The 27,242-nt window shown below is 42.1% G+C and overlaps 1 protein-coding gene across 1 annotated transcript; it reads left to right on the top strand.

Moving 5' to 3' along the window:
• The first annotated feature begins 326 nt into the window (after nucleotides 1–326).
• On the top strand, nucleotides 327–25,860 carry SRD5A2 (steroid 5 alpha-reductase 2). Its single transcript, XM_014889858.2, has 5 exons — nucleotides 327–690; nucleotides 20,880–21,043; nucleotides 22,816–22,917; nucleotides 23,871–24,021; nucleotides 24,559–25,860. Exons 1-5 carry the CDS (start codon nucleotides 407–409, stop codon nucleotides 24,623–24,625), a joined length of 768 nt encoding a protein of 255 aa, XP_014745344.1. The 5' UTR covers nucleotides 327–406; the 3' UTR covers nucleotides 24,626–25,860.
• Nucleotides 25,861–27,242: the final 1,382 nt, after the last annotated feature.

The following is a 27,242-nucleotide window of genomic DNA, read 5'->3' as shown; positions in this document are numbered from 1 at the left end:
TCGGGATGGAGGGATTGAGGGATGGAGGGGTACAGCTCCCCTTTGGAGGGTCGGGATGGAGGGATTGAGGGATGGAGGGGTACAGCTCCCCTTTGGCGGGTCGGGATGGAGGGATTGAGGGATGGAGGGGTACAGCTCCCCTTTGGAGGGTCGGGATGGAGGGATTGAGGGATGGAGGGGTACAGCTCCCCTTTGGCGGGTCGGGATGGAGAGATTGAGGGATGGAGGGGTACAGCTCCCCTCCGGGCGGGTCGGGACGCCTCGCCCGCTCCAGCACGAGGGGCTGCACCCTGTGACGAGCCCGGGCGCTGGGAGGCAGCGCGGCGGGGCGGGGTGACGGCCGCGGCTCTAATAAGGCCGGGGCTGGCGCTGGCCGAGGGCTGTTTGCCCCCGCCCGCCCCCGAGCATGCAGTGCTTCCCCGGGCTGGTGCTGGCGCTGAGCTCGCTGCTGGGCGCCCTGGCGCTGCTGCAGCTGTCGCTGCACCTGCGGGTGCCGTCCCGCTACGGGAAGCACGAGGAGCGGCTGTGCCGGCCGCGGGGCCGGCTGCCGGCGCGCTGCGCCTGGTTCCTGCAGGAGCTGCCCTCATTCCTGGTGCCCGCGCTGTTGCTGGCGCTGCGCAGCCCGCCCCGCCTCGAGCCGCTCGGCTGCCGCCTCCTGTGCTGCCTCTTCTGCTGGCACTACTTCTACAGGTACCGCCGCCGGGCGCGGCTCCCTGCCGCCTCGCCCCGGGAAACCAAACCGAGGGAAGCTGCGGGAACGGGCGCAGCCGGAGCCGGGAGGGCGGTGGGGCCGGGTCAGGTCCCGGCTGCGGCATCGCTCCCTCCCGAGTGCCGCTGTCCATCCCTGGACTCCGGCCGAAGCGTGGGAACCGGCCGGATGGGCATCTCTGCCCCTGCCCGGCCGCCCGAGAGAAGGAGCAGGTGGTGCTCGGGTGCTTGAAGCAGGGAAGAGGATGGATGCTTTGAATTTTTTACTCAAGGGGAGGGGGGAAAAAAAGAAAGAAAGAAAGAAAAAAAGAAAGGGTTTCTCTAAGCTCAAGTAAAGGTTTGGATGAAACTCATCCAAATATTATGTAAAGTTGCATAGGAAGCGCTTGTGGCGGGCAGGAGAAGCGCCGCGTGCGCGGCGCCGGGAGCAGCGGCAGCCGTGGGAATACGCGCGAGGATGGAGCGGGGGCCAGCGCGGGCATCCCAGCCCGCTCCTTGGGCTCCATTCCTCATTCTCGCTCCGCTGCCGAAGCACCAGTTTATGCTGGGGTGTTTTTTTTTTTTTTTTTTTTTTTTTTTTTTTTTTTTTTTTTTTTTTGTTGTTGTTGTTGTTGTTGTTGTTGTGTTTTCTTTTCTTTTTTTTTTTTTTTTTTTTTTTTTTTTTCTTTTCCCGTATTTTTGTTTTTAGAAACCTGGTCTTGTCAGATAACAACGAGCCCTACAACTCTAATTAATTCTGTATTTACTAATCAGGAGCTCAAAGACATACTAGAGTTTTCATCCAGTGTTGGTGATAACTTTGAAGAAACATAGCTCTACAATTGTCACCCAGTTCTGCAGTCCGTGGGACTTGGTTCTGGAGAATATCACCAGAATCCATCTTCTGCTCCATTTCCATTTTCTATGGAGTTCTTTCATGAGAAAGTTGAATTTTGGTTTTCTGTTTTTGGAAAAAGATGGCTTTTATACACAAGTGGCAAGTGCAGGTGAAAATGTTATGCCATTATTTAGTGAAGAGCAATGTAACTTCTGAGGCAAAACCTTGACTTGATTTGTCATTTTTCACCACCATTCATCTGCTTTTTTTAGTTTGCTTCATAGAAATAGAAAACATTCTTGTAATATTTTATCAGAAATTATTATTTGCTACTCAATCAAAACCAGTATACCGAAAATCCAGTTGCAGTATCTCTACAGATAATTTAGGGATAGAAACTCAAGGCTGTTGTGGAGAAATTGAAAACAGGGAATGGTTTACTGTGCTAAAACACTGTTTTAGACATGTATTTGTTATCACTCCTATTATCTTTGCTGCAGGAGCTGGAGGACACACCTATAACATATTTGGCTTCCAGAAAGCTAGATGTATTGATTATATGTTGTTATACAGAATTTAGTTTAATGCACTCTGTTATTATCAAGAATTTCTGATTGTTTGAGAAACACAACTATCAATGAATACCTCTAGACAACTGAAAGAAATGTTACCCTACCAGCATGCATACATTTATTGGCTCTGTGGCTTCTTTTCCAAATTTTCTGCTGGGCTTAGGCAAAAGCTCTGTGTTTTCATGTTTTCTTTCCTAGACAGTTCGGGGATCTTCTCATCTGTAGCTGGAATACACTTCTCTCGTAAAAGCCCTCACTTCAACCAAGTCTGTACAAAACTTTGCTTTCTAATACAGCATGTTACCCCAATATTATTCTCACAGGCTGCAGCCTCTTCTCCCACAAGCCATTCTGATATTCTGCTGAATCAATTAATATTTGAAATGTTATATTAAATATTAATACTCTACTCTTATGTAAAAGACCAGCAAAATCACAAAATATAACTTTTTCTGGGTTTTGCCTCACAATACTATAGGACAGGCAGGTTCTTTGAGGGATTCTTGGTAGAATGACCTATGGCCACATGGTTGTGTTTATACTCAAACCCTTATTGATAACATTAAAGTTTTAACAATCAGCACAGCTAATTGATATCTACAGTTTCTAGCAGGTAGGATAATTTATTGTCATAGAGAATTTTTTAGATAATATCTTAAACAGAATTTCTGCAGTTTTCTTCTTTTCTAGACTTTTTAGCTACCTACACTTTTTAGTTACTTGGACCCTCTGAAGGTTGGGTCAAATTCTTAACAATCAGTAAGTGACCCAATAGCTGTAATTTGGATTAAGCCTTTAACTAAAAGAATGGTATTTACTCAGTCCTTGGAGGAAGATGACAACAGTGGAGGAGACATCCCTGACCACTGGGCATTCACAGGTTTTGCCATCCAGAATCAGCTCCACTCTAAGCCCACCTGCAGCTCCTGGATTTTCTAGGCAGTATCCCTTGGGATATCCCTGTTCCATGCTGAGTGCCACCACATCCTGGTGACAATGCTAGTGGGCAAGCTGCCTTACTGCAGAGCTGAAAAAGGGGTAGAAAGAAGTGCACTTGCATATTTTCTGCACATGCATATTATGGCTGTTTGCCTATAAACTTATGTTGAATAAATCATATTACCAAGGGGTACTGGTGACACTGGATTAGAACGCTCCATTGCCATACAGCGTTTGAAAAGAGGTTCAGTAGTTTGACATAACAGTCAAGATCTAGTTTAACTTTTTGGTTTGTTTTTTTGGGTTTTTTTGTTTGTTTGTTTTGGGGGTTTTTTGGTGGGTTTTTTGTTTTTGTTTTTTCATTTTATTATCTTTACTTGGAATAATCTAACAACAGTTTTAAATACTTTTGTGATTAAATTTGACTGCAAGAATAATGAGTAAAGTGTTCAATCAATCAATCAATCAATCAGTAATAAAATTGCATTTACCTAATGGGTGTAGCCTACTGCATTTTCTGACTTTAAAATTTTGAAATGAATAAAGGTGTTCCACTCTTAATTATAAATGTATTTTGTTAATCCACTGTTCCTTTTACTACTCATCATCTGGTATCTGTACTTAAGCATTCCTCTATGTTGTATGAAACAGTTGCTTTGTATATTGTTGCATAATTTAGTGACTTCTTTCTCTCCACAGGGGAGCTTTTATAATTTCTAATTTTGTCTCATCTACTATAGCAAACATACATAAGGAAGGGAAGTTTTCATTAGAGGTATGCTCAGAAGGACATTATAGTCCATTATGGAGAAAAACACTTTCAAAAGACTGCTGTGCTTAGCTATTTTACCTCCCTTTATGTTCCAGCCAGCTGTGTTGTCCCAGTGGCTTCTTTTAGACCAAAGCATGTATTTCAGAGGAACTTCAAGTCTTGATCTGAAGACCCCTGGAAACAAAAAATCCATCTTTTTCTAATGGAGAAATCTAGTGTTTTCTTTGGTAGTGTTATCTTATGAATTCTTTTACCCTTATTTAAACATGTTTAAAATGTCTTGCTTAAATTTGACTGGTCTTGATTTTCTCCCAGTGGGCCTTTCTCCTTCTTTGTACCCTGTGCTAATTTAAAGCTCTCCATAGTATCCTTCAGTATTTTCTTACCATGGTATCACTTACACGGTACTTACACTGGATCATGTTTTAATTTGCTTGTTATAGAGCTGTCAAGTCCTCTGTCAGCATCAGTTTGATCCAGATAATATAGGAGCACACGATTGTATTTCTGGTGCATTAATTACTGCACATCATGTGGTATTTATACTGAATTTATGGGCTTGTGGTGGACTTATGCCAGATATAGGGGAACAGACATTACCTGATCTGACACAGAGTTAGAGTAGTGCAGACACATGATACTTCATCCAACATGAAGTTGGTCAGGATGAAATTACCTTTTCATAAATTTAGGAACAGGTTTAAGCCAGCGTAATTAACTTGTCCTGCTTTTGGACACAGTGTCAAATAGCTATAATATTTTTTTTTATTTGAACTGAGGTATCCTAAACTAGATTTATAATATCACTGAACCACAGCAGACGACCCTCAGTGCAAGATTTTTTTTTCCCCCTCTCAGTCCTCAGATAATTTCTGTGGCTTTTTTCCCCCCTCTCATTTTTTTCTATCTCCATTTTAAAATGAAGACATCAGTGTGTGATGTGTAACACAGTACCAGAGTTGTAGTAACATGTTTAACATCACTTTCCTGTTCCCCCATCCTACTCTGATGTTTACAGATTGGGAGAGCACTTTTCTGTTTGGAGTCACAAAGGGACATCCTGTGTTTCCAGGCTACTTAGAGCACTCTGGAGCTGGTGTAACACGGATTGTAACCAAGGTTACAATCTATCACTCCTTAGGAGTGGTTTTCATTTATATCACTGTATTTCTTTCATTTTAAAATAACTTTCTTATATGGGCAGTCTGCTTAGAAATGCTGTCCTGCCCACATTAATATTCACTGGCTGTCTAGAATTTGTGCCATGAGCTGGCTTAATCAGCGGCAATTTTGTATTTATTGTCGGCTTCTTAAGGAATATGCTGGAGTGTTGAAAGGACCACCCAAACCCTGTTCTGGAAACTGGGTTAAGACTGGTGGTGCCTCATGGACCAGGACTTTGGAGGACCTCTCTGCTTGCCCACAGGAGTGCTGTGAGCAGTTCTGGCAGGTGCTGAGCCCCGTCTAGCCCACTGCTGGCAGAGAAAGGAGGTGGTGACCAGTACCCAGATCACCTGGGCTGGCTGCTGGCCACAGAGCCGGCCCTCCCCCAGTGCTGCCCAGAACTGAGATTTTCTGTCTGAGAGGATTCAAGGGGAGGTGGATGGAGTCAGGAGACCTCCCCTCCATCCTGCCTTGTCCAGTGGTGAGCAGTGCCAGCAGCACGCTTTCTGCCTTCCTCTGCCACCGCTAGGCAGCAGCCTCTCTCTTTGTGGCTTTCAGGAAGGGACAAGGCAGGATGCTGCTGCTGCTGCTGGTACTGCTGAAGGAAGGAGAAGGAAGGGAGGAATCCCAGCCCCAGCCTCTTTGGCTGCTCTCCTTAGTTAGACAGCTCTTTGTGTCTCAACGTGAACTTTATTAGCACAACGTGGCGTGAATTTCATCAAATTCAAATCCTCTCTGGTGCTAAAGATAGCGTTCTCAAAATCTGAGTTACTTGGAATCTGATAAAAACCGAAATTTGAGTTATCACGTCTGTTTTCAGCAGCGTCTTCACTTTCCTGGGGTAGGTTCTGTGATGGTAGGGGACTCCAAAAGTGGTGGGGTGGGAAGGCAGAGAAAAGGAAGAAGAAAGTGAGAAAAGAAATGACTGCCAAGTCTGCCATCTGTATATGCAGTCTCGGTGGAAAGCTGGTCATGAGCTGGAAATGATGAGTGGTGTAAGACGTGCATACAGGAGCACTTCTTGTGCTAAATGACTGACAAAGTATTTTACTTTGAGATGTAGTTTGTAATACAGCCTTTCCTGCTGAAGGGACTGTGCTGGGAATGTCAATGGAAATTATTGGGTGGCAAGGAGAAACCTGTTTGCTGCCTTTCCATTTTGCAGTCCAGCTTAAAAAAAACAAAGGTGGGAAACAACATGAGGTAATGAGAGGAAGCCTTTGCAATCCAATTTCTCTCCAATACATCTTAATTCCAATTCTTGATTCCAATACCTCTTAATGCATTTCTCTTGCCAGTGAGGAAGACAGAGTGGTGAGGGAGCAGAGGAGATGTGTGCAATGGCAGCAGGAAAGGCCTTTTCCCGCTGACCTACAAAGATAGTCCTCAAGGCAGAGGTGTTAAAGACAAGGTGCTGCACTTGCCCCTTCTGTGCTGCCCTTAATAGCTGGGGGACAAGCAATTTAGAGAGACATTTCAGTTTCAAACACCACCTAGAATTACATTTACTTATTTGTTTTCTTCTCTTGCAGCTTTGTTTTCAGTCAAGTCAAATCTTTGTTTTCTATTTTACTCTGTTAATATGTTAACAAACCAAGCTGCTGTTTTCATTTCTGAAGTGCACTGACGTGAATCTGAAAGACATTAAGTAAGGCTGCTCTTTGAGACTCAGCTGGATCCCCAGACTCCTCTGGTTGGAGGTGACCAGTTTGGTGCACCTCTAGCTGGTTTTCTAGAAATTGATGTAATTCTAAAAAGATCAGGGAATGCAGAATTTTGCGGCAAGACAATGAGAAATGAGTTTTTAACACTTCTTTTGGCCAGTCCCTCTCTCTGGAACTGAAGTGGGGGGAGGAAGATAAAGGTTCTTGCTCTCCCCTGGCTCTGCAGAATGCAGATCCTGCCTGTACTGCCTGGTTAGTCAGGCAGGTGCTATGTTTACTTAGACACACCTGGACTGGCCCTTTTTTCCTTTGTGATCAGTAAGAAAAGCAGCTCAAGCCTCCAGAGAAATGCAGATGGATGGAGGTTCCAAATGACTAAGTAGTTTGTAAATTAATTTGCTCATAATTTTTAGAGGTATTCTGTATTAGTTCATTCAGGGATTTAGCTGTTTTTTGAAACATGAAGTGGATAAACAGAAATTAGATCAAGTTTGAAGGATATTTATATATTTAAGTGATACTCTCCTTGCTAGTAGTGAATATAACAAGACCAGATAATAAGCACCAGGTCAAATAGATCCAATTCAGAGATTATTTTTTCCCCCCACAGAAATAGTTATTTTATCCTTTGGTCTTAAAAAGTTACCACTACTAAGTGTCAATAACTAAAGACATTTTAATTGTTGGCCCCTTGAGAACTCTATAATTAGTCTCCCAATACAAAATCTGCAGGTGTTTGAAAATTAACAAACCCTGTTCTCTTTTCCTTCACCTTGATGCTTTGGAATAGACCCTGACCAGATTCCTTTTGGCCTTCACCAGCTACACGGTAGCACATTTGCATCCTCTCTCCTGCTGTTTGGCCTTGGCAGTAATTCTAGATCTGTCAGCAATATCCCTAACAGAGGCTGGCCATTTGCTCTGCCTCTTCTGTGTATTCCGTGCTCCCCAGTCATTCAGTGCATTACAGTGATGCTAATATATAATTTCTTCTCTTCTGTGAAAATACTAGATTCATTACTATTTTTGTCCAAATCCCTCAAATTAATGTATTAATAGCCAACAAAAGTGTCTCTTCATATGCTTTGCCTCAGACTTGTAAAATGTTCATGTTCCCAGTGCTGGTGTGGAGTTTTGCTTCCTTTCAGTCTTCTCTAGCAGTATGAATTACTTTCCTAATCCTGCTCTCAAAATAGAGTACTATCTGATTGAGTTCCTAGCAATTAGCACAAATAATCCTATCTATATACTCCTTTCCCAATGGAAAGTGGGCTAACATTAAAGAAACCTATCTTTTTTGCCCAGCCCAAATTGTGCTCATGTGATTTTTACCTTTTGTCTCTTGGTCTGGAAGATTTTCTGCAGAGGTAACTTAAGGCTTTTCTTTTTCTTCACTTCTTTTCAAGACAACATGCCTCTTAGGAGTATCTTTATATCTGATGCTAATTCACTTGTGCTATTTTGTTATTACCAGGCAGCTTTAAATGCACTAAAGGAGTATTCATGCCTGCTCTGAGACCTCACTGTAGCTATTAATCACAAAATGACTGTCCAAACTGCAGTCCTAGGGCAGACACCTGAGTCCCAGCCACCAGGACCTCACCAAGGCACGAGAAGGTTCCTCTGATCTCACCTGTGTAAAGTTGGAGGCAATCAAGGAAGTTAAAGCACTTGCCATCCTGTGAGCTTAAATCCTTATAGGATGATAACATTCTGAGCTCCAAACTCCACTGGGTTTTGGTAAGACTGGCAAGGATGTAAAGGTCTGGATTTGCATTGCCACATTCCTGGTGTTGATATCAGAAAAGCAGAGTTATAAAGGGTTATACTGAGACAGAGACAGAAAAAAAAATAAATTATATACAGGAGTTTCTGTAAATTGTTTACTTGAAAATAGTAATACTTTTACCAAAGAAGAAAATGATTTGTTTTAATCATGAGGTGTCTGTAGTATTCCCTTATTGGGGAATTTATTTGGCTATTCTTTTAAGTAAGAAATAAAAACCAAGAGAAAAGTTTTAAGGTCCATTCCATACGCCCAGTGGGAAATTTGTGATGGATATTGCTCCTTCAAGATCCACAAATCAGATTTTTTTGATTTCTTATCATAGCAGAGGCAGCCATTGTGGAGGAGATAGGACTTTTATACTAAGCCAATAAATGTTGTTTGACAAAAGGACAGACATTAATAGCCCCTTTGCATACCCAAAAGCTTGTATAATTAGGTAATCTGCCAGGTTTATGGGGCTCCATTAAGAAAAACAAAATTGTGAAATAACCTCCCAGTAGTATGATTATAAATCAGTGTCCATCCCAGACATTGCATATTTCCCTTGGTGTAAGTTATATTCTTGGTATCTCCTTCAAAATTAATTTTGGTCAAGAAGGGTTATGATAAAGAAATACTTTCAAACTTAAATTAAGAGACAATTCTTAAGTTATACACATCCAAGTGTCCTTCTCTGTCCAGAAACCGATTTAAATGTGGCAGATGAATTGATCAGTAGGGTGATCCTTACTGAATGTGGTCAAATAATTAAATTCATATACATCTACACCCATTTAAACGTAAGAGCTGTGTTACTCTGCTGACCAGTCAGCTGGCATTCTAATTATTTTTGCAACATCTCACTGTTAAACAATAGCAATGGGATTACTTTGTTATAAAGCCCAACAAAACAAAACTAATTAAAACTGAGTTAAAATATTCCATGTAGGGAAATGGGAAAAGGCAACTCATTTGAAGAAAAACAGTGTATTTTTCTACAGGTCCATACTTATTTTAAGAACCAGCTAAATTCTGCCTACCTGTGAACTTTTGAAGCACCAGTTTCTACTGTCTTAATACCTAAAGATGAGCAGAAAGTTTCACCATTCCTAGGAAGGTGTATCCAAATGTGACCTTCAACAACAATGAAAAAAGGTCCTGTTTGAAGGAAGCTGAGTTTGACCTCCTTCCTAACTACCCTTTATAAACACAGAATGGAGCAGCAACACCCACAGTCAGCTTTAGCCAGGTGTAAGATACCATTTTGCTAGAGTTTCTCAAATTAATCCAACACCTGCCATGTTGGGAGACTGCCTCCCAGAAATGGTTCTGGAAAATGTCACCTTAGCAAGGCTGTCTTCAAAGAGATGTGTTATCTGCTAGAGAAAGAGGGTTTGCCTAGGGGAGATGCTAAGGAATAGATCAGTTCCCAGGCAAGATTTGCTGAAGCAGATCCTGAGGCAGGGTGATGATCTGCAGCTCTTTGATGTGCTGGTAAAGATGGGCTGGGTGACTTTCCTACAAATCCAAGTCTCCGTGATCTAGGTAGTCATGCCATCATTCAGGGTGGCCTGGAAGGCTACAGAGAGCTCTGAAAATGTCAGCTGGGCTACCCGAAGAAGTATGGTCACGTTGGCATGGTCTCCTGCTAGAGATGCACATGCAAATACCTCCAGACAGTGTGGTCCTGAGCAAACCTTCCAGTGACTCCTGTCACACATCTGGGGTAGGACAATGCATGGACCTCTATTAAACTTCTGCTGCTCCTGAGAACAGGAGAGGAAGAGATGTTGAAAATGACAGAGAGGAAAAAAAAACACTTACATTACGCTGTTGAGGGTTTTTTTGTCTGTTTGCTTCTCTTTAGAACCTTTTTATAAAAAAAAAGAAATATTAAAGCATTCACATTTTAAAACTTGGCCCAGATTAAGGTTGCTAAAGTGAGACATGTCTCTGGCTCTTCCTAGGGAAAGCAATTTCAGCTTGGCAGAGCTGTCTGAGAGGTGCATTTGTATTTGTGCAAACATAAAGGTCGTCAGCTAACATTTTGAGAGTCTGTTCCCCTGGTTCATCTGAGGCTATGAGCAGGACCACAGCACGCGAGCCTGCAATCCAGCCAAGTATGCTCTAGGCTGGCACTGTAGGGGCAGAGCAAGACTTTTCTGGCTGCTAGGATAATCAACAGGGAAGAAGTGGTCTCCTAGCTGGAGTACTGGCAACATGAATTAGGAAAAAATACAACCTGTCTTGAATGCAGAGAAATAAAAACCACTGTGAGGTTTACAGTCAGGGCTACAATGTGGGAAGAGGTAGAAAGGTCAGGTGAGAGAGCATAGGAAGGGACAATTAGGACAGTTAAAAACAGCTAGGGCATTAATGGGGCAGGAGTGAGAAGAAATGGGATGGAAAAGGTCATAATGTGAGAGGGCAATACCCAAGTATCAAGAGATGATACCGACATTGTGTTGAGTGATTCACTCAGCAGCTTTCAGTGTTAGGAAATCTTTGGACATATTTTGTGAGAAAACAGAGACAAATTGTGGCTCAGAATCAGGCCATAGCAGTTTTTCCTCAGGGAAAAAACAGGCTTCTAAGTCCTCTGGTTATTTTAATGTAAGCACAAACTCAGGATCTGACCTGGTCATTTCAAATTTTGTTCCCCTCTATGTGTATGTACTGCCATGAGATCATAGAGGTTCAGTATGTTGGCTGGATATAATCTGACCGAGTTTTGATGTTGAATAAGAATAGGTTACCAATTGCCTGTCTCCTTTGGTAATTTCTTAGGCCCACATGGACAATTTATGGAAAATAATGACACTTTATCTGGTAAGTGCAGTTGTAAGAGCACAGGTCTGTGCATCATTGGATTTTGTGCCAGTTTTCATGCAAATGCATCCTCCAGTTCTGGTCACGGTCTCAGCCTCTGTGAACTCTTAGAACTCTCTGCCCCAGTGGAGCAGGGAACTTTTTGAAGTGCACAGCATAGTGTCTGATCAAGTTACTCTGGCATGTATTTCACACTTTTGGCAGACTCCCACAGTTTAGCAATAGGAACAAAGTGATCTGTTTTCATAAATATCAAGCGATTATTTCTGAAGAAGAAAAGAGGGAGATATCTTTGGCTGGCTAAGACTTTGACCCACTATTGCTTAGGTAAAACAACAAATATTCTCATAACCTCGAAGTACTGTTGCCCTTTAGATGCTATCAAGTAGTAGAGATAATCATGAAGCACTGTGAGATGTGCACATTTGTCATCACCACAATCCATCTAGTCAAGTTGAACTTTAATTCCCATACAAGTAGTCCTGTCCTCTAATCCCCATGAAAGTACAAATCTAGACCAAGTTTAATTAGGGTTTCAATTGTGATAGCAGGCCTGATGCTGAGTCCATCAGAGCCTCTCTCTGACCAAAATAACACTATGTTCCCATTCCCAGCCAGTTCCTGGCCACATACAGTCCTCAAATTTTCTTCTGACTCCTGGTGGACATTTGATTAACAATTGCTGCTTATTGAGATTCCTAGTATGTTCCAATACTTCGCTGTCTTTCCCTAATATCTTAGCTGCATTTTCTATTCACCTGTTCAGGCCTGTTGGTTCTTACTGTGTTCCCAGTAGAAAGGAGAATGCTTGACTCCTTTCCTCTTTGCAGGAGCTTTTTTATACAGTTGCAGATTGTTATGATGTCTTCTGGTTTTCTCTTAGTTATTTTAAAGAGCCGTGAGTCCTTCAGTCTTTCTTCATGTCACACTTCCTAGACCACAGTTGTTTTTCTTTGGGCTGCTTCCACTTTGTCTCTTACAGAGAGCTGGGCAGAGCATCATTTAAGTTCCTACTAGCACCATGCAAAGGGGAAACATGACCTCAGGTGTCTCCAACAACACATTTTTAACATTTGCCTTTTTCACAATAGCCAGACATCATTGGCTCATGCTCAGTTTGCCACCTACCAGTATGCCCTCTCCTATCCAGCCCATTTTTCAGCTTGTCTTTTACATTTGGTCTTTGTTAAGTGTAGTATTTTGCCATTGTCTTTATTGAATTAAATCAACGGTTTTAAAACTATCAAACACGTATTTCAAGACTATTCTAAATTCTGGCCTTCATTCTTGGTGTGCTCAGCATCTCTCAAAGCTGTGTCAGCCACAAACATTGCAAATATTTTTTTTCCCCAGAAGCATAATATTAATGAAAAAACTCCTCAGTAGTACCAGAAAAGTCTTTTGCAGAACTTCCCTCAAAACATCTTTCTAGTTAGATAGTAAACAATTGTTAACTATTCCTTGATATTATTTTTCTATCAGTTTTGCAGCCACTTAACATACTCTAAACCAGGAAACTCCAAGTTACTTGTAAGGTTGCCATGTGAGAAGTGTAAAAAATCTAAGGTCAAGACACAGGACATAGTCTGCTCCTATAATATATCCAATTTATGTCAATTCCTTCACTCAACAAACCTATTCCATGAAAATAGGGCTAACTGAGTATCGAAATGAGTCTTGTCTCCTGCTGTTACAGATATACAGGACTCTGAGTCAAAGAGGCTGTTACAAGTATTACTGCTTAGACAAGAAGTCGACCAGGCTGCACATTCTGCACTCCACTAACTCGGCTGTCCAGTGTCTGAGGACAAACTGAGAGTTTGTAGGGGATGGTACTGATCTCAGCAGGGATCTGTACAGGGCACACATTCCCTTTGCTCTATTCGCTCCACTTTACCCACTCTGGCTATGAAAGGGAAAAGTACTTTTTAAAAAAACCCTCATCTTTCCAATGAATATGCCCAATTTGACAAGGGATACTGAGAAAGGTATTAATATCTGGTTCATCTGGCTCATTTCAGTTGCCTTTGGTTAAGGGCAGTCAATCAATTCTTCCCTTTGTTTAGTTCAGCTCTCATTCTGATGTCCTTTCCACAATACAAACAAAAATGTAGAAAATAAGTGGCTGGGTAATAGCAAATGAAAATATAATAATATTTTAAATTAAAAATATTTGAAACCTATTTGGTGTTTATACCAAAATTGAAGCATTTAAGAAACAAATATGCTGGTATAAATGGATACTGAGTGTAATTTGCTGATGGATTGGGACTTGCTGAAGCAGCTTGATAGTGCACCAAACCCAGAAATTCTGTTCTTGGTGTCCCTTTAGAAAATGCATATTAATTGAAGTACAGTGCTTTGATCCTATATTGGCAAAACCAGCACAAAACTTTTCATGATTCAATGCTTTTTTGCCAGAGGAATTCTCCTTTGTTGGTTCTGTCTGGATGCTGGTAGTCACTGGGAGATACCAGATTTTCTAGTGGTATTTTCAGAAATAATGGAAGAAACCCAAGAGGAGTAATGAAGTAATTTATAAACAAAATTGCAAAATACTTTTGAAACCTGGCCCCTGTTGCAGTGATTTTAGAAGAGCAAAAATTTTTGCCTTGGAGTCAAGCCTACACAATTCTTCTCTACTAATTAAAACCAAATACCCTTTTTAAGGTCTTATTCCTTTCCTTTTTCTTATTTTGTTTTCCAACCCCTTATATTTTATTAAATATAGTACATGTAATAATATCTGTATGGAATGTGAAGAGATCTAAGCTTTATCCGTAAACTGTATTTATCCTTCTTACTTTGCTGAATGCACAGCATGCCTACAATTTATGTCAATCAATGAGGCATTACTAACTACTTCTAGATGGTCACAATGACTAATTCAGGTGTTTATAATGTTCAAACTGAGTGTTATATAGCTCAGATCCCTTAAATTTATCCAAGGTTAAATGCACCATGGTTTTTTTTCTTCAGTGATTGACAATGCTGCAGAAGGATAATTTTTAGCCTTTCCTATCAGATACACATGCTTTTGAAAATATTTTTTCCTATAACCCCCTTTACTCAAAGGCAGTTGTAAGAAACTAAGCTTTTCTGACCTGTCACTAAGGTTTCAACCTGAAGTCTGTTTTTATCTCTGTGGCCACAGGTCAAGGGCAGTTGCTGATTCCTTTGACTGTTCTGCAAGTGCTGTCACCCATGGTGTCAGCCTTCCTGGCACAGCAAGTACCACTCTGGAGCTTTACTCATAAATGTTGGTGTTAAGCAACTGCTGAGCTATTCTAGGGAGTTTATCATCTTTGAGATGTGCAGTTTGTATAAAATGTTAGATGAGTCATGAGACATTATGAAACCCTGAAGGTGTCACGCTGGTTTAGAGCAGAGGTCCTTCACAGTCAGCACTCTGTCTTGGCAGAAGCCAGTGTCAGATCATGTAAATGATGGTCAATTGTCCTCAGCAGCTGCTGCCTTCTGCCTCTCTTCAGTGGAAAGTAATTTATCCCCTGAAATACAAAAATTAATAATAATTCCAAATCTTTGTCTTCTCTTTATCAAAGAACCTGCCTTTGTCTGTTATTTCTGATTACCCCCCTTCTCCTAGTCCTGTGTAGCTCTTTACTTCAGTGTTTTTTCCATAATACATTTAACAGAAATTTCATGCATTCAAACTAACTTCCTTTCAGTATCACGACAACTGTTGGTCACAGCTATTCAGCTCTCCAAATAAATTATTTTCTAGTATTGTGTTTTACTTTTTATCTCAAGTAAGTTCATTCTTATTAATCTTCAGTACCAGTTCAGCAGCCCCCATGGTTCAGTCTGGCAGTCTCTTACAAGTCTCTTCTCGTTCTGCCACTGAATCCCACTGCTTTTCTGGTGTCTTTGCATCAAATCAGTGCTGCTCTCTTTCCCTTTGCCTTTCTTCTCAAGAATTCCTTGAAACCCAGTTATGGTGCCATGTGTCTCAGGATTTCCCTGGATCAGATGTGTGCCTCTATCTCTTGCCCAAGAAAGATGAGTCTGCTCCTGCCAGAAGTTTTCATCCAGCCCTGGACCTGATACTAAGAGAACACAAAGAAAGACTGTCCCTACAAACAGGCTTCAGGTTGGATGAATCTTGGAAATGAGCTACAAACATCCAAAGGATAGTAGATTGAGCCAATTTTTTAGATAGAATCCTCAGAAATGAGCCTGATATGGCAGGTTTAGTATTGTTTTATACAGCTGTATCATAAGATTTTCAATCACATATCTATCTTTCTTATTCCTTAAATTATAGACATCAAAATTTGTCCAAAGATATCTTTGGAGGAACATGGAAGTAGGGTATTTTGCATGTGGAAAAGTATTGCTGCCTTGGGAAGGGGAGCTCATTCCAACTTTGTTTTTGTCACCTCTGGATAAATAAATCTGCATGAATAAAATAAAATGAAAAGAAAATTATTGAAATAAAAAGGTAATTCTCTTGCTCCCCTCACTGACTCTGTTCAATGATTTAAGATGAGGTTACAAACTGGGCCACAATCCAGGAAGTGATTACAGTTTTCTGATCGTTTCACATTGTCTCAGCAATGCAGAAATGAGGAACATTCCTGCCTCAGTCAGGAAATGTGCCCTGCAGCTGGGATCACCCATTGGCACTCACAGCCCCTGCACACCCTTTGCACCGGCGGGCTCCTCAAGCAGCTCTGGCTGCTCAGCTCCTGAATTTATGGCTTCCTGAATTTATGGCTTACATCAGGAGGTGGGATATAGCTGCAATACAGGAGATGAAGATGCTGGCTGTCCTGCACCTGCAGTGGGTATTGCCAGAGGCTTAATGGGCAGTCCATGATTCCTGCCTGCTGGCATTGCTGGTGTGTCACCTGGGTATAGCCCAGATTTTGTTCCTGAGTCTGTGACAGCATGTCTCACTGTGCAGACCCTAACAGAAGGGAAATGGTCCACCCTGCATAGTACAAATAGCTGCAAATAACCTACTTTTTATCTGAATATTCCTGGCTGATGACGTTCTCAGACTGTTGCAGAATAAATGGGGAAGGTTAAAGCATCTCAGGGTAGGATGTTTGAGGAGAGGAATATGAATAGGTGAGGAATATGACAGGTGAGGAGTTTCTACTTGCATTGTGATGCTGGGGCATCTGCAGATATCATGATGAAGGACGGTTAAAATGCTTAATTTCACTTTTGAAAGTATTTTGGAGTATTTTGTTTTACTTACCCTTTATACTGATAGCAAATTAGCTGCTGTTCGGAACTGAACACTTACCCACTACATTTGTTTAAACCCAGTCTTGGATAACTGAAAAGTTTTTAATTAGCCACAGGAAAATTAGGTGCCAGATTATCCTAGTGTGGACTTGACAGTTTTCTCCTATAAATATTCGATGAGAATTAGTGTAACACAACTCAAAATCAGTAAAAGTTTAAAATTACCTCAGAGTGCATTTAACCTACAAATAACCTACAGAATGGGGCTCAGAAAGTATGTGCAGACTAATCAACAGCAGGTGTCTTTGGGACATCTAATTTGACATCCATAACTCTCCAGAATAATTAGAGGCTCTGTGTAAGGCATCACAGCCACCCCAAATAGAAGTTCATCATGTTTGTGAACAACTTGAGCCTTTGTCCGAGTGACCAGGTATGCCAAGGGTGCCAGCAGCTCCCTAGTAATGTGATTCCAGTGACAACCTATGGTGTTAATTGTTGGTGCAAATTGAACTGGTCTGTGTAATCTCCCCAGGTTTGGACACCAATCTTGTCAATCGGTGCACAAGACAGATCAAAAGTAAATCTGTGGTTTGACAGCAGGCCAATCCCTTCACATCTGACTCGTCTGTAGTTAGTGTAACACAAAGCACAGGGGTTTTCTCATCACCTGAGATACAAGTATTTGTACAAATGAGAAAATTAAAACAGCCCCACAAGGAAGGAGGTGCAGCAGAGTCTAGAGAGCTGTCTTCTACTGAGATAGGTCTTCGTTTGAGAAGGCAACCAGTAGAGAGGTGAGAGCTGCAGGCAGCCCCTCAACAAGGAGTTTTCAGGGAGTGAGAAAAGGGACTGCAACATGGGCTGCTGATGGAGCAGGGTGTCTCACCTACTGCACGACCCCTGCAGCAACTGTGCAACACCCCCCTGAGTGCAGAGTGCTTTTCAGTGTCAGCTCAGGGTGCACATGAGCTGGGAGGGCTCTGAGGGCATCACCCTCATGGGAGGGCTTGGCCTGAGCCACCAGCCCTCCTCACCTTTTGTATGTCAGGGTGGGACGAGCAAGGAACCAGAGTGTGCCCAGCCCAGACCGTGGGGGGGGGTTCTCAGGCACCCTTTGGCACCTTGGTTCATCCTCACCAGGGATTCCCCCACGGTCCAAGGAGAACCAAAAAATCCCTGCAAAGACTCAGAGCATTCCTGGCCAGGAGAAGTCCATAACTCTCTTCTGGAAGCTGGCCAGGGTGAGAAGGGATGGGCCAGGACATTCAGACCATGCCCCAGCATGCTGGGCTGGGACAAGCTGGGTTTTGGCCAGCACCTGCTGTCAAGGAGAAGGGCACCACATCAGCCCTGCCCACCTTGCAATCCTTCTGCTTCCTGAAGTCCTTTGTTCATCCTGGTTAGACCCAGGAGAGGGCCTGGTGGCAGATGGGCAGACACAGCAGGAGGCTGGTGGCCACAGGCCTGGAGGGAGCCAGGTGTCCCCCATTCTCAGCACCCTTGACCCAGTTGCCCCAGGTGTAAAACGCCTTGAGCTTCCAGAGTGACAAATGAGCTATTACTGCCTGACATACTGCATCTAGGGCCTGGAGAAGAGAAGACATAGCAGGAGCATAAACATCTCTGACTGACAAGCTATCTACTCTTAGTGGATTATGGTAACATTTGTGAAAAGATTTCCACCTCCCAGAGAAAGAAAAGCAAATTATTCTTTCCCTTGGTTAAGGTGACAATCTCTGGAGTTTTCAAGAAGCTGGACTAATACCTTTAAGATGAAATTTGATGCAATGTGAAATTATTTTCTCTTCAAAACCTGTTCTTTTGGAAAATAAATGATGGGGAAGAAAATGAATAATTCATTATTCATTCATTTAAAAAGAAGCTGTTGGCAATGGTTTAGTCAGATGCAGTGTCTTTGGCTGGTAAAGATAATAAAGGAGTAATGAATTAGTCATCAATACTGCACTGAAAGTAAAAGGTCAAATTTGTCATTGGACTAAAACCAAAAGGCCAGATTTGTTCTGCTATTCTAAAATAATAGTGGTCTTAAGGCCACTGTTTTGCAGTGTGATTTTCACACTGCAAAATAGTTCCAGCAGTGCTTCAGACTCCTCCATGGAATATTCAGACCTATTGAATGCCCCTGCTTTATCTCTGCTGCTTTTCCAAATCTCACCAGGAGTAGTTTGTGTACCCTCAACTAGCCATGTAGTACAATCTGATACAGAGAATTGAATCTGGCCTCTGGTTTTACAGACACACAGATATTTCCTTGGGGAATTTGTTCCACAGCAAAGATTATTGGATGAAATCCTGACTGGGATTGTCTAAATTGCTATGAGGCAGGATTACATCAATGCCAGGATTTTACTACCTCAACAACTAAACAAAGCTGGTGCCTCCTGGCTCCCCTGCCATTGTACTTTTACTTTGCATGCAGATTCCTTCTGTCCTGTGGCCTCCTGTTACTGCAGGAAAAGTCACCTTTCAAGGGCCTATAACCTTTATCCTGCAGCAGCAGCACCAGGAAGCAGCTGGAAATGATCAGTTTTTCTGGGACTTGAGAAATTTCTGTTTGTGTCAGCTGTAAAAACTGAGTCTTAAACCTGACTGGTTTTGGCAAAGGATAAAGCAGTGCCAGTCCTACTTGAATCTGCTGCATAAATTCACGTCCTAAGCTCATTTTGTGTGGTTTACATCATACCCTTTTCTATACAATTTGCTGTCTTCAAGCCTGCATCTGCAAGTTTCACACTTTTTGTCATAACTGTTCAGGTCCAATTTGTCAATATGACTTCAACAGCAGATCAGAATGCTAAAGCTGGCCTCTCCTACTCGTAGCTCCAGCATCACATTCCCAAAGGGCAAAACCAGTGATTATTGGTACCATTAATCCAAAAAGCATTCCTTTCCATTCTGTAACAAATATGACAAATGTGATACCACTATCTGAAGAATATTTTCCATTCCTCTTACATTTCTCTTTCTTTAAAAATATGTAGCACTTCTGCATCACAGCTGCCTTAATTGCTGGAAATCTGTCTTACCTTGCTTTCGAAAGCAGTGAATACATTAACATGTTGCTGCTTGTACTCTGCTTACTCACTTCCAGACATAGTATGACTTAATCGAGATTTATAATATTATGACATTTTATGCCTCAGCTTGCTTAAATTGACACTGGCAACACGGGATGTGAATTACTTATCAGCAATGCTTACATAATGGTATGATGAGCACCATCCAAAGCCCAAGAGGGCAAAAGAAAGAAATTAAGAGTATAGATTTTACCATTTACAGAACTTAACTGGCCAGGTAAGAAAATACTTACTAAAAAGGAATTTGACTTCTTTGTTTCACTCTCACAAGGACGATATGGATTGTCCAAAGTGTCAAGGGGAATACTCCCACCTGAAGCAAACATATCTATAAATTAAAACTGTACAAGCACCGATTATTTGCTCACACAGATGTTAATGCTACTGTTAGTATAGCTGCTGTCTAAGAAAGCCCTAGGTGCTGTAGCTGCATGGAAATCTTGGTGTTCAGCATATTAAACTTAGAGCTGTAGCTCTTCTTATTTTAAACAAAAGCTTGAAAGCATGGAGGGGAGGCAGGGACTGGAGTCAAAGCAGCTCCCCAGGCAGGCAAAAGCAGTGCTCTGCCTCTATGTGCCTATGTGCCTCGAAGTGTCTGAGCAGAGAAGGGCAGAGCTGCTGTGTGTTAGAGATGCTTGGGAATCTCTTTCTGAGCGAGGTGGGAGAGGCTGGGAAAGGAGATTACTTCTTAGGCTGTACACTGCAGGGAGTGAGAGAGCCAGAGGGGTCTCAACGCTGCCTTCAGCCCCATCTGCCACCATGGGTTAAAGCCCTCAGGGATCAGTCTTGTAGTGGGATCAGGAATGCCTTCTCCATAACAAAGCTCCTCCAGGATGCTCCCTGGCATAGTGATCCTCGTTTGGAGAATCAGTATTCAATGGGTACTGCCATTCACAAACATCAGTGATGTCTGAACATCACTGTCCCTATGTCCCTCCACGGCAATCAATCTTCCCTTGGCCCACTGGAGCATTAAATCAAGTCTTCAAATGAAAATGCTGTTTGTGGGCACGAATTCCTCATTTTCACCAACAAGCACAGAGAAAGGCACAGAGACATTCTCAAAGCATCAGTAAATCTGCGTGAGCTTTCTAACTTCCCACCTTATGTGCAGTCCTGAAGGACCAGGAAAAGATGCGCATCTGTAGGATTTCATGGTCCCATTGATTGCAGATCTTACATTGTTGCAATTATTTTCAATTTTTTTGTCTTTATTGACCTATTTTCTACTTTGTGCTTTGTTCAAGTGTTTTTCCCCACAGCAGAGAAATTGCAAATACAATGTTATCATGAGCAATGTGCTGACTTTTTTTTCTTATCTACCTTAGGACATTTATTTACCCTTTCTTCACTAGAGGCAGACCTTTCCCACTGCAATTGCTTTTCTTTGGCATGTTATTCTGTATCTATAATGGCTTCCTCCAGGGGTACTACCTGATTTACTGCGCTGAATATCCAAACGATTGGTGCACCGACATCAGATTTACATCAGGTAATTACAGCTGCAGGATTCCCAAGATCTAATCTCCTAGCAATTTGTAAGCATTTTGAATTATGTCCTAATCTTCATTGAACATGTGAATCAAACCTGTTGTGATGGAAATCAGCATAAGACCTGCCTGCTGGCCCAGATAAAACGAGCAAATGTGCAGTAACTTTTTTTTTTTTTCTGCTAGGCAGCCACCTTTGAAGGTATATGATGTTATGTGTTAGTCTCAAATCTCGAGCCTTGTTTTCTTGACACCACTCCAGAGCCTCCTGCTGCTATGGGCCATGGAGAGGCAGCCTCAGGCCCTAGGTGCACGGGGGTGTGCCCTTGCTCAGCCAGAAGTGTGCACCCAGCAGTGGCTGTGTGTGAGCACAAGCTGTGGCTTTCTCCTCCCTGCCAGGGAGCTTTGCACTCGATGCAGCTATTCTAAATGAGAGAGAAAAGGAGGGCAAAACCCCAGCATGAATGAGGCTTTAGGGACAAAGAGCTCTTTTTTCTCGTGTAAGGCACAGGGGAAGATTAGAGATCAGGCACAGTCTGGTTGTATGTTAATACAATTCCTTTATATTCTGTGACTTAATAGCCTAGCTGGATTTCACCCTGCAAAATCCCTCAGAGAATAACTGAACAAGAGCAGTTAGATGGCATTACAGATTTGGTACTGTGCAGAGAGTGTTTTTTAAATGTAAACATAGAAATGAGGATTTTGAGAAACATAGAGGTCTGAGGAAATGTTTTGGATACAAGCACAAACTAACCAAGGTACTCTCTGTACTCTGCTTCAAACCATGGATGCAAGTTCAGTCTTTTCAGACAGCCTCACATATTAAAAATTCTGGACATTGTTTAGTAAGACGTCCAATACCCAACACAGAAAACACCAAATCACTTAAATTGAATGATAGATAAAACATATATTTAATATGGAAATAAAAAAAAGAAAAAAGAAAATCAGCATTAGCAGTACTTGAAATATTAAAGAAAAAATAAACAGTATATGTTCTTCCTCTACAGACCTTTACCAATTTTTTGCTGCTACTGGAAGTTTTGAGGTTTTATCAGCATTTAGTCTTTTAGACATACATTATAGTGCACACACTATTTATTTTATTGCTTTCTAGTCATTGTCAGAGGTGGTTTTCTCAGTGTCCAATGTGTCATGAAATGCAGGGCATGTCACCTGCAGACTTTCTCAATCAAATGCCTCTGGTTTTTCAGTTAAATGGAATCTGGTCAGTGGATCACTCTGGCCAGATCATGCCAGCATCCTTCAGCAAGTACTTGCTTTCCATCCATGCCCATAGCTCTGTCCAGGCAGCCTCACTGGCACTGGGCTGAGAGGTGCTGAGATGCAGGTTTCTTTCCCAGCTCCAGTGATGTGCTGGATAAGTCTGTGTCTCTGTACTGTTCTTTCCTCAGCAGTAAAAGGAGGATATTGGTACTTATCTACATCTCAGTGCTTTCTCTGCTGCTGTGGCTGGCTATCATCAGCTGTGGTGTGCATGGGGTACTTTGTGTGCCTTAACTATTCAATAAATAGTGATTATGGTCACACGGGAAGTTCAGCTGAAGGTGCTCTGTGTCACCAGTCACCTGTGCTTCTCCTGTTCAGTAGCCTTCTTGGTAGCAATGCATCTTGTGACTTGAAAAATAATCCACCCACCTCACATCGTGACCCCTATGTGTCTGCTGCAAAGATAAACCTCACACATGAGCTTGAGTGAGGATATCTAGACAGAGCTCTCTTTCTAATCCATTTCTCACTGGTTTCTTAGGCCTCCTCTTATTTCTGCTGGGAATGGGAATCAACATTCACAGTGATCTCCTGCTGCGCCAGCTGAGGAAACCCGGGGAAGTCACTTACAAGATTCCTCAAGGTATATTCTTATTCCCTGCTTCCTTGAAGGAAGAAGAGGAGCAGAATAAATAATGTTTTCTGACTGAATCCACAGGACAGTGACAGTAATGGCAGAGAAGCTGGTCTTGCACAGGTACTTGGTTCAGGTGCCCCCCTAAGCTGCAGGGGCTGGTGTGAGCTGGCTGCAGACAGTCCCAGGGAAGCAGCAAAAGCATCTGGAAAACACGAATTGTGAGGAGAGATTTTAAGAAATTGGCGGGTAATTCTGAGAAGATTGAAGTGGGACACAGGAAGAGTATTTTTACTTTGCAAAAGGCAGCTGCAGAGAAGGAAATAGTCTTCTCCATGCCAGAAAGAAGTAGTAGTGGACTTCTTACTGTGCAAAAGGTTGATTCAAAGTGTAAACCTTAGGGGAGAATAATAACACCAAGGATGCAAGGTGCTGAATTGCCTTTCCAGGAAATGTCTAGCTCTGTAGAACAATATGGATGGGTATCCAAGAATTTCTTTGACTTGGTATTGACTCCTTCTGCTGGCTTGTTATGGATGGTGATATGTCTCTCCCAGTTTCCCACCTGCAGTATTTACCTGCCTCTTGTAAATGTTGTGAAAAACTGAGATCCAGATGTATTCCCCAAAGGTAGTGAAGTTGCAAAATATTTTTAGGGCATAAAAAGAATTGACTAATGATAATTATTATAATTTATAATAATGGTCTTTCTTAAGTTATTTTCCAAATGAAAATAAATGGTTGTGAAATTGCTGGGAACATCTGAGTCAGAATCCCCCTTGGCTCCTGTATTTATACAAGAATTTCAAGCAATATCCCCCTTTGGCATGGCTCCACTGGATTCATTTAGGTTACTGCTGTAGGCTCAATAAGAAAGGGTACATATTCTGCCGCTTTTTGTGAAAGAACCTTCCATGTGCAGGAGATGACTAAAAAATTAAATATTTTGTCTGTTGCTGCAGGAGGACTGTTCACCTACGTTTCTGGAGCCAACTACTTTGGAGAAATTGTGGAATGGTTTGGTTTTGCTATTGCAACCTGGTCCCTACCAGCCTTCGCCTTTGCCTTTTTCACTCTTTGCTGCATTGGTCCACGTGCTTATCACCATCACAGGTATCAAACTGTTCCTTGCCATATGCTGCTATTTCCTCTTGGAATGCAGTTTGCAAAATGCCAGGGAGGACCAGAGCCAGGATTTGGGATAAACCTGAAATGTAATGCCACGTACAGGAGGTGTTTGTGTAAGGCAGGCAGTCAGCTGGAGCCCCTGTCAAGTGGGCTTGGCCTGACAGAGATTTAATCCATGAGCTGCATCACTGCTTCCACCCTGCTACAGCCTCTTTTTACTGAGCCTCATAAGCGTGAGCCTTTCCTAAGATCGCTCTTGCAACCTCTGCAGCCCTTTGGAGTAGATATGCTCTGAATTCCTAAAATTTCTACTTTAGGCCTGTTAGAACACTAGCAGTATTATCAGTTAATTAAATAACCAGGTGTAAATAGTTTCTGAACTGCTCTTTTGCAGAGTAACACACAGAGATAACAAAGAAAGGCAGCTTGGAGCAGTTTTAAGGTTCCTCAGCTGATCTGTATTGAAACTGTGCAGTTTCCCTCTATGTATGCAGGTTCACTGTCTTGCTTATTTTCTTTCAGGTACTATCTCAAGACATTTACGGACTATCCAAAATCAAGGAAAGCCTTGATTCCTTTTGTTTTTTAATGATTGAAATATGGACTCCTTGTTTTGTTTTTGTAGGACTTTTTTTTCAAGTCCTAGTTTTAATGCTAGGTCTGACTATAATTAATTGTATAGACGATAACCCAGGATTGTAACAGAAAAGAAGGTCATTTGGAATGGAAGTTCTTGTTTTAGTTAGAGGGGAAATTGCAGATAGTTGTGGGCAAAAGGACAACCAAAAAACCATATTTGCTTTTCAGTGCGGTTCTATGATTGGGAAAATAAATATGTAACTGCATTGACATCAGAAAAAAAAACATTGGCTAAATGTTGTTGCAGAAAAGTAGAAAGTAAGCCCATTACTTTGGAGACAGTCTTAAGCAGCCATTCCAATTTATAGCATTTCTGGAACTGCTTCTTCCTGCCTCCATGCTGTAGCACGTGTGCCCTCACTCTGCTGGCAGTGCCCTGTGTGTTCCCACACTTTAAACCAGAGAGGGGGTCTCAAAAAATTACTCATCTAAACAAATTTTTCATCTAAAAGCCATCTTAACTCCCAGAAACACAATGTAACAGGAGGGAACTTGTGCTGGTACAGGGCTGTGCCATGGCACAGAGGTGAGGCCAGGTACATGGAGATGAAAGCTGGCACTCACAATGTCTGTGTTCCTTCCTTAACCATGGCTTTACGCACTGTCAGATGATTAATCTTCAGCCATCAGAGGTTGTTTCTTTTAAATGTACTTTGTTATAGCAATTCCAGCTCCATTAGAATTTATTTTCTCTTGCAAATTCAGAACTTTTTTTCCAAATAAAAAATTTTCCACTCAAAACCACCCAGTTGTTGTTCATAAAAAGATTTGAAATGGTGATATATGACAAAAATTACAACAAATAAAAAGCTCTGTGTTGAAGAAAATGTTCTCTGACACTGGCAGTACATTTTGTCTACAGAGAACATTTTCAGATACTCTTATTAGGAAATGATGCAGAGGTATTATTGAATTTTTACAAAAAGACAGAATGCCTCTTCCTGATTTCAGGGTAGTTAGGAATTTTCCAAAAAATGTCATTAACCTCAGTAGGAAGAGATGTCCCCTTGGATGCTAATAGTTTTAGTTACCCTTTAGAGCATAAAATCCTGCTAATAATTATGCTGAGTAGCTGAAAAGAAAAAGATCAGACCACACACATGAAACATACTGCCTGCTGTTGGAGTAACCTGATTGATTGTATGCAATTTCCTCCAAAACACAATAAAATTTACGTGAAACACAGAGCTGTGTTGGCATATAATTTACTGTTTGCAGAAACAAGTCTCTGTGACGTTGCTTACCAAGGTCTGCTCACACCAGCTTCCTCCTTCTGGACAAACCCTCCCTTCTTTGGTTATGTTATAAATCACCTTCACTACCACAGAACAGAGCAGCCAGCTGAGGCTGGGTGCCACTGTACTGTCCCTCTACAGCCCACAGGACAGCCATGTGTAGGCAAAGGTAAGGAAGGAAGAAAATCAGATGCAAGCAAAACTGTTGTTGCATGGGAGGTGAGTTTCTACATTAGCACCACAATCGTGTTTTCCTTTGGTTACCTTATTTAAAGCAAGGCTGGAGGCAAAGAGGATACCAAGCTGGAGAGTATGACCCATTCCCCAGGAGTGGATGTTGAGTGTGAGCAGCAGCCATGTACCCCAGAGCTCCTTCCCTCAGCATATCCTTCTTGATGATTCCTCCTTGCAATTTTTCCCTCCAAAGCCTCACAAGTGCAAAGAGAGCAAATAGAGCATGAGTGCCAGCGTTCCTAGCTGCTGTCTTCTCCATCTATTTCTGGGCTGGGGAAGAGCAGGGGCCATGTTCTGCCTCACCCTTTTGACCAGAACAGGATTTGTGCAGACTTCTCTGTCCCTCCCACCCATCCCTCACATCCAAACAGGATGATTTCCTGCATTTATTTTGTCTTGCTTGATATGTGCACCAGATGTCATTGCCACTGTCAGTCCCAGATACCCGTGCATGGAGCTGGGGGTCAGAGTGGGAGAACTGGTGCTGGCCCAAGGTAGGAAATACCTGCCTGCAGGCTGGAGGGAGCCCCAGCCCCAGTCCTGTGGCATTTTTGAATGGCAGGAGCAAGACATATGCTTTAAAGCCCCTATAAGCAATGATTTTAGTTACTTGTCATGGAGAGGTGGCACAGGTTCTCCCCATATGGAGATCCTCTGTGGGATCCAGGGCAGCCTACCTCCTGAGAAATTTCTTTCATCATCCCTTACTTTTATAAGGAAAAATATATTCCCCTTTTCTGTGGGAGAAAAAATGCAGCAGACATTTTCATATTCTTCTGCTCAAGCCTCTGGAAGTTATGTACATATATGATTTCAGAGCTGACTGTAGAATATTTTGCAAAGCAGCACTTCTCTGTCTTTCTTTGCAATGTTCTTTTGTTCTGCCAAAACCCAACAGATGTGTCCTCTACTGGTAAGCATTTTAAATAACAGCTCGTTCTTTTCTCCCCCTTTTGCAATACTATTTTTCTGTTTGGTTTCCTTCCATCATTCACATCATAGTCTTCATTAATCTTCGAGGAACATTTATGTTTGGGTGCTGTTTGCCTGGAAAGAGCCTCTGTCAGAACAGCTCTTAGTGCTGCTGCTCTGACAGAA

The sequence above is a fragment of the Sturnus vulgaris genome, chromosome 3 (genome assembly GCF_052056855.1).
Source record: "Sturnus vulgaris isolate bStuVul1 chromosome 3, bStuVul1.hap1, whole genome shotgun sequence".
Classification (NCBI taxonomy): domain Eukaryota; kingdom Metazoa; phylum Chordata; class Aves; order Passeriformes; family Sturnidae; genus Sturnus; species Sturnus vulgaris.
This window is presented reverse-complemented; position numbering and strand designations above follow the sequence as displayed.

Bases quoted from the DNA above. Each gene is read 5' to 3' on its own strand.
- SRD5A2 (XM_014889858.2), top strand. From the start codon at position 407: ATGCAGTGCTTCCCCGGGCTGGTGCTGGCGCTGAGCTCGCTGCTGGGC. The intron at 691-20,879 runs GTACCGCCGCCG...TATCTACCTTAG, and splicing joins TGCTGGCACTACTTCTACAG to GACATTTATTTACCCTTTCT. The intron at 24,022-24,558 runs GTATCAAACTGT...ATTTTCTTTCAG, and splicing joins CGTGCTTATCACCATCACAG to GTACTATCTCAAGACATTTA.